The 14,759-nt window shown below is 38.4% G+C and overlaps 1 protein-coding gene across 2 annotated transcripts in view; it reads right to left on the minus strand.

Annotated features, from left to right (window-relative positions):
- CNTNAP5 (contactin associated protein family member 5) overlaps positions 1 to 14,759 on the minus strand; it is an 820,459-nt gene that overhangs the window by 103,968 nt on the left and 701,732 nt on the right. For both annotated transcript variants that reach the window (XM_021695826.1, XM_044913255.1), the window contains exon 17: positions 13,779 to 13,997. In XM_021695826.1, the coding sequence (XP_021551501.1) occupies positions 13,779 to 13,997 (219 nt within the window). The remainder of the gene's footprint in view (positions 1 to 13,778; positions 13,998 to 14,759) is intronic.

A 14,759-nucleotide genomic window follows, 5' to 3' on the forward strand; every position in this document is an offset into this window, starting at 1 on the left:
CTCCTCCTCCTCCTTCTTCTTCTTCTTCCTCTTCCTTTTTTTTCCAGTGTAGTTAACATATAGTGTCATCTGCTTCTTTATACACCTAGATCCATGGCCCTAGTACAATCTTCCTCACCTCAACTTGATTCCCATCAACAACCTTCTAATCGATCTGTCTACACTCACTCCTGACTTTTCTCATCCATGTACCACTTTGCAATCAGAAAGATCAACCAAATTTGAAAATTTGATTCTGCCATTCCTATTTAATGCTCTTCAGAGACTACTGATTGTCCTCACGATCAAGTTCAAATTCCATTGCACAGATGATACAATATGAAAGATCTGGCCACCACTTACCTCTTCAGCTTCCTTCTCCCACATTCCCTTCTCTGACTTCAGTGCACCAGGACTTCTGAACTACTAGTGGCTCCCCAGGCCCTTCTGGTCTGTCTTGACTTTGGATCTCTTCATGCATTTTGCATTTATGTGGCATGTTATCTTCCCCGTGAGTTCTACAGCTCACAGTACTCTATCCCTGTGATTATAAACACACACACCTGCACTCATATACACACATCCCTTCCCTACATATCTTCTGCCTCCCAGTATTTATTTTAATTAGTTACCAATTTTATTTTAAATGAGAAATATTTTTAAAATTCTAATAAATCTTTGAAATAATCAAATCTGTTAGCCACGAACCTGCTTTCCTGCATAGCAAAGCTCAGCTTCAGCTCTTTTAAGGTAGAGGCAGTTATTTTAAGATGGGGAATCTAATCCCCACTTGGCCACATTCTCCACCAGAACCACTTCATTCATTCATATTGCCTTTCTGGCCCTTGTAGGTATTTGGTTTTTCAACTGCTACTCTAAGATACTTTGTTCTTCACTTGTATGCATCTTGTCTAGAACTCACTAAAACATTTGAGGAGGAAGAACAACAACAAAACTCTAGCATCATCCTCAAAGCAGCTGATAGTCACGTTTTTGAGGCTTTCATTTAATCTGAAAGCTGACAGAGAATCAGAACAATGCTTCTAATTTTTCTTAAAAAAATACATTTCAAACATACTTGTATGCTAGAAACCTTATCATTAACTCACTGAATACCCAAAGGGAAAGAATGTATTCTTCATATTATTTGCATGACCTAGTTGAGGAAACATAGTGCCAGAGAGATTGCTTTGGCCAGAGTCAAGAATCAAACAGATTTTATATGGCAGAGTCAGGTGTTAAACTGTGATCTCTTGACCTTCAAAGCCTGCATACCTTGAAAGCTCTAAAATCCTAAAATGAATGATTTGATTAGACTATTTGAGCCAGTACTATAACTAAGTGATCCTTCTACCTTCTTACCCTTATCTCTAACATGGTTTCTTCCAGCAAGTAATATGCATGCATGCATTTATTCTCTTGAGTTTGAGCTCACTCTTCCAGATAACTATCACCATTAGTTGGCTGGCCTAGCTAGAAGCAATTCTGCATGAGACACTACAGTTGGCCCTTGGTATCTAGCACGTTCATTATGATGATGTTTCCTTTGACTGAGTATGAATCAACTCGTAAAAATGTCACTATCATCATTCTAAGCCTGTCTTAGAAAACCTCCATGTGTCAGGTTCACAAATGCTCATCACTTTCAGAATAATATCTCAAATTTTTTGTGGTTCTTGGCACCAAGTGCAAAAGCCACTATTTCTTTCCTGGGTGCCTGCTTCTTTCCTTCACATGCTCAAGCAAAATTCCTTTGTTGAGAACTCCTGATAAAACACTGAATGTGCCAGGTTGGACTGCAGATTCACAAAAATAATAACTTTCCTTTTTTCTATCTTTCTTCCTTTCGTGCTTGGTTTTTTGACCTTGAAGTTGGAGCAGCTGTTTTTTATATGAATTACAATAGCCAACTGAACTACAGGTGCGTTTACCACCGAGATTCCAAATTCTAAAGTTGCAGCAGATTTAGCATATACATGATGAATAAATATAAATAAACTAACCATCAGTTATCTTCTGCTTTTATCCCACCCCTCCAACTGACAGTCTTGGTACCAGAAGGAAATCCTAGTGGAAACTTTAATTCTAAAACATGATTTTCTTAAGAACAAGGCATGCATCTGGTTGAATTTGGCCAGATATAGTGATTTCTTGCTCATAATCCAATAAACACACACCATTTAATAATACAGGTGACACTAACTGGATGTTTAAAAAGTAAAATAATGATGCAACAGTCAATTTGAACTAAGAGCTTACTTCTTAAAAAGTCTTTCCAAGCACTGTGCTTCACAGACACTTTCTGATTTAATCCTCACTATAAACTGTGGAACCTTGGGGTGCCTGGGTGGCTCAGTGGGTTAAACTTCTCCCTTCTGCTCAGGTCATGATCCCAGGGTCCTGGGATCCAGCCCTGCATCAGACTCCCTGCTCAGGGGGGAGTCTGCTTCTCCCTCTTCCTCTGCCCCTCCTCCAGCTTGTTCTCTCTCGCTCACTCTCTCTCAAATAAATACATAAAATCTTAAAAATAAATAAATAAATTGTGGAACCTCAAATAAAACACTAATCCTCCTCAAAAAATTGGGAAAGAGACATTCAGCAGATTGAAAGTATTTCCTATTTGTTTGGTGGAAATGAATGCTGTGAAAAACTTTTCAAGAATAATTCAGCAATATGTATCAATAACCATGAAAATATTATTATCATTGGCCTTATTCTACCTTTTTAAAGAAATTTCCCCAAATGGAGCTGGGGGCATTGATTACACCCAAAAATAATTAATTTTGTTCATACATAGTCATTACAAATACTTCATTATGTGCACAAATAGTATAATTGTCTACCTAGAAAATCCTCCCAAAACAATAATGACAAATTATTACAATTCAAATAAAAGGATATGGGGCATCTGGGTGGCTCAGTCGGTTAAGCGTCTGCCTTTGACTCAGGTCATGATCCCAGGGTTCTGGGATTGAGCCCTGTATCTGGCTCCTTGCTCAGTGGGGAGTCTGTTTCTCCCTCTCCCTCTGCCCCTCTCCCTGTTCATACTCTCTCTGTCTCTGAAATAAATAACATCTTTTAAAAAATAAATTTATTAATTAAATAAAATAAAGATATAAGAATGTGGATAAATACAAGCATTAGCATACAAAATCAATCACGGTCCTATATAACAACAATAACCAACCGGAAAATGGAATAGCTAGGAAAAAATCTTATTTAATAACAAAAGCAGCAAAACACCTAGAGTTAACAACATGTGCATATATGAAGGAAACAATACAATTTTATCTTCACTCCTAAAGAATACCTGAAGAAGTAAAATATGTTTCTGTATGATCCAGTATTGTATAGCTAATTTCTTTAACACGATAAAATCCAATCAATAGCCCCCCAAAATTATTTTCATAGAACATAAAAAGCTAATTCCACAAGAAAGGAAAATGATTGAGAATAGTTTATACAGTGTTAAAAAAAAAGGAGTGAGATGTGCACGGGGGCAAAACTTGTCCTATTCAGTATCAAAATATACCTTGTAAGTGTGATGTTGGTGCAGTACTTGGGAAAAACAAAATTATTTAAATAAAACAGAAACCAGAAATTCCTGGGGTTTGTTTTTGTTTCTGTTTTTGCTTTTTAGTAAGCTCTACACCCAGTGTGGGGTTGGAACTCATGACCCTAAGATCAAGAGCTACATGCTCTACCAACTGAGCCAGCCAAACATTCCAAGGATCCAGACATTTCTAAGAAATCCAGAAATAGACTCTTTATATAGAGAGATTTTTTTTTTTTTACATTATGATATACATTGGAGCTCTAAGTAACTAGGAAAAAGAAGAACCATGAAATAAATGGAGATGGGAAACTATGATTTTGAAAAACAAATAAAATCACAATCCTACCTCAGAACCTTAAACAAATTCCAGGTGCATTAAAGACATAAACATAGCAACAAAATAGGCAAAAACTGAAAGTATTAGGTAAAACACTATATAGCAGTTTTAATACGCTATTTGTATTGAAATGCTATGGTTTCCATGATGTATTTGAGGTAAAGAAAAAAAAAAAGGCAAACAAAAACAAATTAAAAAAAAGTGAGAAAGCTGTGGTATAATACATATGAATATATTGTTTATGTAAATCTATCTACAAATAATAACATTGTACAGTATTTCCTAAGGGTACCTAAATGTATGTAAGATCTTCAACAATGCCTGAAAAATCTCATGCGGCGTTAATATTGGTTGCCTCTAATAAGGGTACTTGGAGGTATTAATGACTAATTTTTATTGAGTGTGTATTTACATATTGATTGTAGAATTTAAAATAAATCTTTTCATTTATTATGTATATTGTGTATAATGCTGTTGGGTCTCCTTTTTCTAAAAGTCATTTTAGAAATAACTTGTTATATCAAGTTTCAAATGAAACTCCTTGTTATAGAATTGTGTATATCTCTAAAAGCCATTTATTAATCCATGTGGTATTTGGATATTAAGGAATACTTTTGACAGCTTCAGCATGTTTGTGTCTGGTGTGTGGGTCAGGGTGTATAGGAGGTATTTATCTTGCTACTTGGGTTTTCTGCAAAGAGGCTTGTTTTTTTTGTTGTTTTGTGTTCAAAACTACTGGCCCAAAACAAATATTTGCTTTCTTTTTAAAGAATGGTGGCAGGGCACAACATTTTGCCCAGAGTGCTAAATATGCATTCCGTGGAAAACCACATTTGGGAATTATTTACAATTCAAGAGGAGGGGAAAGAAACAAGCAAGGACTTGCATTGTGTTTCTGTTTCTGTTGCTAATGTGGAGCCATAGGGAATAGAGCCCACTGTAGTTCAAGGTGGTTGACTGTTGCTTTGCATATCGTTTGGAGGTACCCCTGAAAGAATATCAAGATGATGGGGCAGAAAAAGTCCCATAATCATAATTATGGGTCTAGAACAGCCAAGAGAGTCATTTTGACAAAACAATCATCTCCCATCTTGAAAAGATGAGAGCCAACTCATGCCTCATTGTGCTCCCTTCTACCAAAGTTTTTGAAGATGAAAAATCAGTATCAAAACAGTTTTAAAGAAAAGTTACAAAGGCTCCTGTGAAAGAGGAGAGATTATTGCCCTTCTTGCAAGAGCAACCAGATGAGAAATGCCATATGAACCCAGGTCATTACTAGAATCAGCTGGAGCACCTACATTCTTCACAGCTGCTGCCTGGCCAAGTTATTGTTCTATCAGCATCAATGTCTAGATTTCCCATATACTTGGGCCCCTGACAATTGCGGCCTAGTTTTCTCCAGCATGGCCCTACTGAGAACAGATAGTGTCCCAGAAGCTAAAGCGCAGACTCATTCAAAGGAGATAAAGTAAAAGTTCTGTAATTATAAGCTTTAAGAATTTTCCCTAATATTTCCCCTGGCCCAGAGTGATTTTATGGGTGATACCAGCACACCCTAAAATATATTTTTTAACAAAGGCTTCAATTCACTAAACAGGATGTAGTATTGGCAGGTCAGGGGCAAACAGTTCTCACTGTCCAATCTTTTAACTTTCTCACCACACTTTGATGCATTTCTGCAGCAATCACTTTGGAGATCTTTCTTACTCCAAACTTCTTTTGGGGAAGTGATGGCTGCAGTGTGACTGGGGGCACAGCATCAAATGGGAGAAGCAACTCTCTCTTGTCAGGAAAAAAAAACAAAAAACAAAAAACAAAAAAACCCCTGAAACTTGAAATAAAGCAAAAAACATGGATGACATTTACCCAGTAGAGATGCAAATAATTTCTTTCCAGCAAAGCAGATAACTCCAAAGATGGCCTATTGAACAACACTTTGATGAGGAATAGCCCAGAAGCAGCCTCCAGGTTAGACTTGAGAGCCACACCCCTTTAGCCCTGCTCACACCCCTTGGATATGCACCCCCATACCATATCCTAAGGGACCTGGCTTAAAACCTCTCCTCCCCATTCAAAGCCTGTACTTCTTAAATAGCGAATGGATCTTACTCATTCTCATGCTCTTGTTACCTATCCTAGGGCTGGTAATGCAAAATATGTTCAGAAAATATTTGTTAAATGAATTGTGTCCAAAAAAATAGTGAGAGAAGAGAAGAAAGACACAGTGGCAAATGGAGGGACAGGATCCGACACCTTTCAGTGTTTTCTCCCCAATCTGGCAAAATGGTGCATAATCTGTTATGAAGAACTTATTGGTCCTTAGGGTTATTTGGACAGGGAAAGAAGAGAGGATAAGGCTGATACTTGAAAGAACAAAAAATAAACTTTGCTTAAAAAATTACTTCAATTGGGCGCCTGGGTGGCTCAGTTGGTTAGGCGACTGCCTTCGGCTCAGGTCATGATCCTGGAGTCCCGGGATCGAGTCCCACGTCGGGCTCCCTGCTCAGCAGGGAGTCTGCTTCTCCCTCTGGCCCTCCTCCCTCTCATGCTCTCTGTCTCTCATTCTCTCTCTTGCAAATAAATAAAATCTTAAAAAAAAAAATTACTTCAATTAAAACAAAAACTGAAAATTATTCCAATTAGAAAAAACAAAAACAAAAACAAAAACTGGTTTGGCTTTTTGCTGCTGCCTTCCTGGCAGCATGGGCTAAGAGAAAGGCAGTCGCTGAAGGTCATGATTACTTAAATGTCTCCACAAATGGGTGTTGGCTGTGGACGGCTTTCAGTTTATTTCATAAAACTTACAGTATCACTGAATCATCAAATGGAGGGACTGGCCTGAGCACCTTCTCTGATCTGACAGGATTTTCCATAAATAAGCCCCTCTTCACCCACCAGAGCACAGGGAAAACAAGAGCAACTGCAAAGGGAATCCAGTGGCAATACCTCAGAGCAAGTTTGTGCATACCATATAACAATTTGAAAATGGGGTTTTGAAAATCCCTTTCCCTCTGAAAGCTAGTTGCTAAGACAACGGCGGCTATAAAGTTCCCTTTTTTAAAGGCCCTACCTCAGCTTTTGAGGCATTCACACATCAGATACACTACCATGTGGGGACAATTTTGCTGATTTGTGCAAAGGAGGGGGCAAAACCCAGTGTGTGCCAGGATCCCTCCCCTGGGAGCTATTGCACTAATTGAATGTATCCTTTAAATGTCAAATCTCATAAATTTCCAGGCAAAGCAGTGCCTTATTATCCCCCTGGGGTGGGGGCACAAATAATTTCCCATTTAAAATGATATTTTGCTTGCAACTCTTATTTAATAACCCTTGACAGAGAATTCCAAGTAGGAGAAAAAAAAAAATGTTCATTTAATCTTTGCCACTGACTTATGAAGTATTGATTATTAAGCCCAGTGGGCAGATGGAATAACTGAGGCTCAGAAAAGGTAAATGACTTAAAATAAAGTCAGTATTAAAAGAGGCAGCAGGGCACCTGGGTGGCTCAGTTGGTTAAGCGACTGCCTTCAGCTCAGGTCATGATCCCACGGTCCTGGGATCGAGTCCCGCATCGGGCTCCCTGCTCTGCGGGGAGCCTGCTTCTCCCTCTCCCACTCCCCCTGCTTGTGTTCCCTCTCTCACTGTGTCTCTCTCTGTCAAATAAATAAATAAAATCTTTAAAAAAAAATAAAAATAATAAAAGAGCCAGCATTTGGAACTTTGCATTCAATACTTTCAGGAATTGATTATACATTTACTGAATTCAAAATATATCAGAGAACCTGCAGCAGGCACAAGGATGTAAAGATAAATTAGGTACTATGTATGCCCACAAGGAAACCACTAGAGGGGAGAGAGACAATAACCAGATCATTATTACCTGGTGTGATGGGTAGGGTCACAGGTAGAGGGGTGGAGTGGGAATAGAAAAAACCCATGAGAGCTTTGGGCCAAAATGGCCAAACCTTTATACCCTGGATTCAGATGGTCATTGTGGACACCCTAGCAAAGGATGTGACTTTGTCCAGGTGTTTCTCTGCAGCTGAGGCAGTCCCTGAAGGGTAGACACATGAAGACTAACTGCCAACAGCCTTCCCATGGCAGGGCAACAAGTCCTTCTTGAAGAGGGACCTGAGCAGCACATTCCCATATCTGCCATGGGTTCCTAAGCCTCTCTCTACACCATAAATAGATCCTGAGACAACCCTCACCATTTAACCTGGTGTATGAATGATGGAGGAAGCTGGATCGAAATGTGGCACTTCTCTCCTCTTCTACAAAATTGCTTTCCACTACACAAGTGATTTTGAAGCCAAATCCCTTCCTTCTTGGATCAGAAGAAACTTGGTAACAACATGTGAACTGAGTGTAAATCTGCCAGTAACACTTTGCAGAGGATTGCGATTACATTTTATTCCCCTCCATCGCTCTGCTCAAGGGCTTTCTCACCTCCTTCTCTGAATCCTCAGCCATGTTGACAAAGCCTTGGAGAAATTGAAACAGGCTCACTAAGCTGCGGATAGAGTCCCAGTGTCTGCATGCCTTGCTGGGTCTGCTTTTATCCAACCCGGATTTTCCCTGATTGTTAATGCTCAATGGCATCTTGGCTTTGGAAAAAACATAAACAACTTCTCACCTCCCTTCTGTCCCTTAGATCAGGTCCTTGAATATCCAGGGAGTACTGATTTTATTTTCCATAATGGTCTGGATTTACTTTCTTTTTTTATGATTATCACCCCAGCTCCACGTAAATGACACTGCCCTAATTTTTTTTTTTTTTTTTTACCGGGTTATAAATTTTGATGGCTGCCAGTGCCAGAGGAATCAGAATAACTGCTCTAACATTGGGTTTTTGTGTAGTCTAAATCTCAGGGCTTCTTTCCCTGGGTTAGATGATGGGCAAGAAAATGATGCCATATGCCATCCTGCACCCTCCTTTAAAAAAGGCAGTATGACTTGTGATATGTTTTATCAATGGCAATCAATCAATCAAACTAAACAAGAAAACTTTACATTCTCCTTCAATTACCCATTATCAATCCAATGCAGACAAGCATATGATGAAATGAGCTTTATTTAAAACAGAAAGGATTGCAGATAAACATTTCAAAAAAGTTTCTGGAGTATTGAGGGGCAGAAAACACTAAAAATGGGCTATTGGAATGGGTTAAATGCCTTCAAGTCTGAATATCTTAAAGAAGAGACAAAATTTTGCAGGAGGGGGTGATTTAATCATTTACTTCTCCTAATATAAAAATAGAACCAATGTTCTTTCAAAACACTTTCAAGTTATAAGAGTGTGATTTGGTGGAACAGTGGTGTTGGGGAAAGAAAATGCATGGGATAAAAGCAGGTAGTTCTGCATCATTGTTTGTTTGTTTTGTTTTGTTTTCTGCTTTTTTTCTTCATCATAGAATTTTTTATTGAGTGGACACTGGGTGCTCGTCTAGGTACTTGGCCCATAGCAACGAAGCACAGCATTTCTGGGACTTGCCCTGCTGGCATTATGAGGTCTCTTATCAACTTCTTAAACTCATCACAACAATTTCTTATTTTTAACTATTAATGGGGAATATCAGAAATTGCATATTCAATTTTTTTACTAAGAAAAATAATTCAAGTATACTTGATGTATGACTTACCTTTGAAAAAATAAACATTTTTGTTTAATTTATATGATGTTGAAAAGACAATGATTCCTTTACTTTTGGCTTCCCCACTGATGTAATGTTAAGTAACATCTTCTATGCACTATGGCTCATATAACAAATGTGCTAAAAGGTAATTTTTCTGTTACTTTTTAATATGAAAAGGATACATACGTCCTCCTGTGCTTTGAGACACATTATATCCTCTCAAATAGAAAACTCTACTGGCCTGCATGAGGAAAGCCATCCTCCTGAATTACAAGGATAAATGTAAGTGACTATTCACATATAGATTCTCTGGCAGCTCATGTGTGTGGCTGTATTTTGCCACAGAGCACCTGTTTATGCAGTTCCGGAGCGCAAAGTTACTGTGTGTGCACTCTCCCTGACTGGCTTCACCACTGACCGCAAGAAGTTTAGCATGCTTCACCTGCAAATAGGAATAATTTTTCCCTACCAGCATAGAAGCAGGAACATCATCTTTAGGGATCTCTTTGAACTTTATGATTTATCAAGAATCATATTGTTCTCTTTCATAGTGTAGTATTTTCCCCAAGGAGCTGTAAAATGGGAGCAACTTCAGTTTACTTTGACACAAGTAAACAGCTAAGACAAAAACAATGAAAACCAACAAACAAAACACAAGCCCATGAAAGACAAAAAAAAATAAGAAGAAAGCAGTAAAAAAATGAGACTCACAGACCCACATCTTTATAAAATGTCTATAATTGCAACAAATTTGGAAAGATGCAATTCAGATTTGGGGAGAATGGGATTAAGAATGATTGTCATTCCTAACATAAACATGGAGGTTGTCGATCTTTGGATCCTGAGAGATCAGTTACCAGACTCTTCTTTTCCATTTTGCAGATAAAGACAACGGGTATACAGGGGCTAGGTGTTTTTTAACCAATGTCCTGTGGCCTGTTTACTCTTGACATGGGTTACACACCCACATCTCTCCATTTCACTTTCAGCAATGGGTGCTAGTTCTTGGATTCCTCTTGCCTCATCTGCACACTGACTGGCACATTTGTGGGGAACAGAAAAACAGAGGGGTAATACCTCCAAGAGTTTCAATGATGAGACAATTACATGCTTGCAGCATACATTTCAGATTCTATGTGTTATGAAGTTTCTCTTACTCTGTTAAAAAAAAAAAAACAAAAACTGTGACAGGTGATCAGTAGTATGGCATGGTTGCAAATGTCCCTAACTATCATGGTGGTAAAAGTCTGAAAATAAAAATATTAACTCTGGGAATCCAGCATGCATTGACTCATATATGAACACTTCAACTTGTCACATTTCAATGACAGTGGCAGTGTGCAGAGTTACATCCTGTTCTATAAAATTCAACCTGTTTCTGGTACTCAGGAAGCACTCACGAGCACACATCAACACCAGTGATTACAATGTTGAATGATGCTCTGTTTTGACTGAAAGATCTTTAATGGATAAGGGTACCCAGACAGGCATATCCAAATGAATATTTAAATACTGCTACCTTCAGAATAGCGTGGAGGACATTAGGAGAAGGAAGGGAAAAATGGGGGGGGGGAATTGGAGGGAGAGATGAACCATGAGAGACTATGGACTCTGAGGAACAAACAGGGTTTTAGAGGGGAGGGGGGAGGAGGGATTGTTAGCCCCTTGATGGGTATTAAGGAGGGCACATACTGCATGGAGCACTGGGTCTTATATGAAAACAATGGGTCGTGGAACACTACATCAAAAACTAATGATGTATTGTACGGTGCACCACATCAAAAACTAATGATGTATTGTATGGTGACTAACATAACATAAAAAAAAAAAAAGAACTGTAAAAAAAAAAGAAAAACAGAATACAGAGTAGGATCCAGAAAAGCACCCCCCCCCCAAAAAAAATACTGCTACCTTCAATCTATCCCTGGGAAGAAGTACACACCAATCAGATCTTTTTCTGCCTAGCAAATATAAATATCTAGTGTCTCTGAATTTCTGAATGATAGGGAATATAATTCTTCATTTTGGCTGCTAGAGCTAAGTAAAGGGTTTTTGTTTTTGTTTTTGTTTTTGTTTTTTTTGGTTTTGGTTTTGGTTTGGTTTTGGACCACTGAATGGTACAAAATGGAAATACTGGGACTTCAGCATTTTTGGCCACCTGGCATGTTTAAATGGGCGTATTGCTGAACACTAAACAACAGAATTCAAACCAACAGACTAAAATGACCTCCAACAGCATGTTTTTTTTCTTCTTCAAGTACATTAAGACAAATTCAATAAAGCAGAGTAACATCTGAGATGGAACTTATTGGAGGGAAACATAACAGAAGCAGGTGCTCTCACCGCAGCTGACCTTGGCTCCAGCTCAAGCAGGGTATGTCCTCCAGACCAATCAACATGCTCCTACAACTCCCTGCACTTGTGATCAATTTAACTGAAACGTCTGGAGATAAAAACCTGCCATAAAACACAGCCATGACATTTCCCTTCTGACTTGCACAAAGTTTATCACATATTCAGGCCATATGATAATTTCATAACGACATGAAATTTGCATGAAAGGATAAAAAATATTATTCCATCTTATATACACCTTTCTGCCAGAAAGATTCACAAATACTGCCTGAAGATAAATTAAACTTTGGCATGGAATATAATTTATGAAAATTGCAAACTACTTGAATTGATTTCACCAAAAAAGACATTAAATCTTGACGACTAGCAAACTTCTTCAGAGAAATGAAATGTGATGTTTAAATAGAATTAAAACAGCAATATAAATTTTCAAAAATATTTTAAGAGTAAATCATATCACTCATGTAGGTTATTAATTAAGTAAGTGCCTTATAATCATAAAAATGCTTTAATCACTTACAGTTTCTGCTAGATAGGTAAAACATGACAGATGAAGAAAGAAATATGATTCCTCTTGAGAAGACAAAACATGACATATTCTGTTACTTTATTTTTTCTTTTAGCTGGTATGCTATTAGTGACTGCTTTTGTCAGAGTTAAAAGTTGCACAAAACCCATTTAAAGAAAACTTGTAAGAAACCCCCATTTATTACTTATGGCATTTCATTACTAGTAGTAAACCTCTGTAGTGTGAGAGTTGGCTAAATAAATAAATAAGGAAAGAAAATTGAATCTGGTTGACTGGAAAATTTTGGATCTTACTTATATCACTGTTCTAAACATCTGAACTTCAAGTTTTATATAAGAACAGCTTATTAGCTTTGATAATATTACAATGGCCCTAATATTTACAACTATAATTTGTACTTTAAGGATTTACAAGCCCTGCTCAACCTACTTTCAAAAAATCCTTTCTAATTTCTAGCTATGAGGCTGACCTTTCCTACCTTAGACTCATGTGGCTAAATTCTCTTCCTCTCTATTGCTGTTTCTCGGTCTCTCTTTCCTCCACACATACACAGGCACACACAGCTCTTTAAAAGGTGGTGTCATTGAACAATTTATCTTTCAATTCCCATCATCCAACAAGGCTCCTGACTTGTTTTCAGTGCTTAGTGACTATTTATGGAATGAATGAATGGACTCAGTAAGGGACATTTGAAACTTTCTGGTCCACACTATAAGCAGTGGCAGTCAGTTCAGAAGAACAACTTGTCTAGAGGCTGATTCTGAGTCTCAGGAGGAACTTCCCAAAGAAGGGATGTCAGCTGGGGGGCCAGGCCTGCTTTTTTGTGCAAATGTAAGGAAGCTGCCTGAATGATGTGATTTCAGGGAGCATCAAAGAAGCTTGTGGAAAACAGTAGTTTCTTCTCCCACCATATGACTGGTGACACATCCCTTTGAAATTCTGTAATGTATTTTATTGTACAGTTATCAATAATTATCAGGAATCAGATATCACTAGGAAGGGTGTGATGCGTGGCTCACTGACTTAGAGGCAACACCTACTAAGGTGTAAATAGCTGATATATTCTTTTTCTACAGGTAGATTTTGACTGTAAGAATGAAAAATAATAGGAGTCCTTGGACATCTGAAGACAATATGTACACGGAGAAAAGAGACAAAGACTCTGAGACCACCTCAGAATTTCTAAGAGGTGGCATAATCTCTTAGTGCTATGGCTAATGAAGCTAGAATGAAAGAATTTGTAAAATGAAATCTATAGTTATAAATGCTTTATGACATATTTTAACCATCCCTCAGGTCTGAAACAAAATCATAATTTTCCCTGAGCCTGGTGACACAGAAGTCTTGTAGGGTGTTAGTACAGAGGGAACTCAAAATGTCCCTTACCTACAAACAACTGGCTGTTCAGCTGCAATCGGAAATGGCCTTCCTCCGAAGTCTCCCTGGTCATCCTTGGGAGGCTGTCCACCTGGAGTGAAGTCTCCTTGAGGTTCCTCTCAGCCCGGACGTAATGCCATTGGTTGTCATTCAGAAGAGAAGGAGAGTGAACTATGAGCTCTACAGGGCCATTCCCAACATCAATGGCAAAAGTGATCTCAGATGGAGCTGAAACCAACAAGGGAAATGGATAGGAAGATGAGGGGAGGTGTCAGTCAGTGCACCGAGATCAGAGGCGCACCCTGAAGAATGGTATAAATAACTGTAAGTGAATACAAGGTGAGGAGGTCTTCATTTGAAATCTCTGCAATATTAAAATTACCAATTAGTTGTGAAAATTACTAGATACTAAGTCCCAAACTCTTTTTTTGGTCCAGTTGATACTCATTGTGAGAATTCAGGAAACTGGATAGGGGCCAGGGCCATAGACACCAATCTGATAAACATGCATCAGTGCAAGGCTCTGGGGTTTCTGGCTCTATTTTGGCTTCAAGTGTGTCTTCGTGGATATCTGTAGATACTAGATTAGCGAGGCTGCTACATTCCTGCATGGAGAGGATTCATGCCCTTGAAAGTCCAATCTTCTCCTCTATGTTATTTCATTAATTCATGTGATTATAATCATTCATGCTATTCTTATGACTTTTTTTTCTCTATTTCAAGGAGACTCAGAGAGTTTAAGTGCTTGTCTCAAGGACATATCACTGCAAGTAGTGGTGCCTGGGATCAAACATAAGCCCCTCTTCCCCCTCCTATGACTCTTTCTACCTTTCTATAAAAATCTGCATATCACACATTCCAGGAGTCAGCCAGTCAGGAGTAATAATACCAATGATGATGATGATGACAGTGGTAGTGGTGTGGGCAGTGGTGGTGTTGGTGGTGATGATAGTGGTGGTGGTGATGATGATGGTGGTGGTGGTGATGATG

This window comes from Neomonachus schauinslandi, chromosome 3 (genome assembly GCF_002201575.2).
Source record: "Neomonachus schauinslandi chromosome 3, ASM220157v2, whole genome shotgun sequence".
Taxonomy (NCBI): domain Eukaryota; kingdom Metazoa; phylum Chordata; class Mammalia; order Carnivora; family Phocidae; genus Neomonachus; species Neomonachus schauinslandi.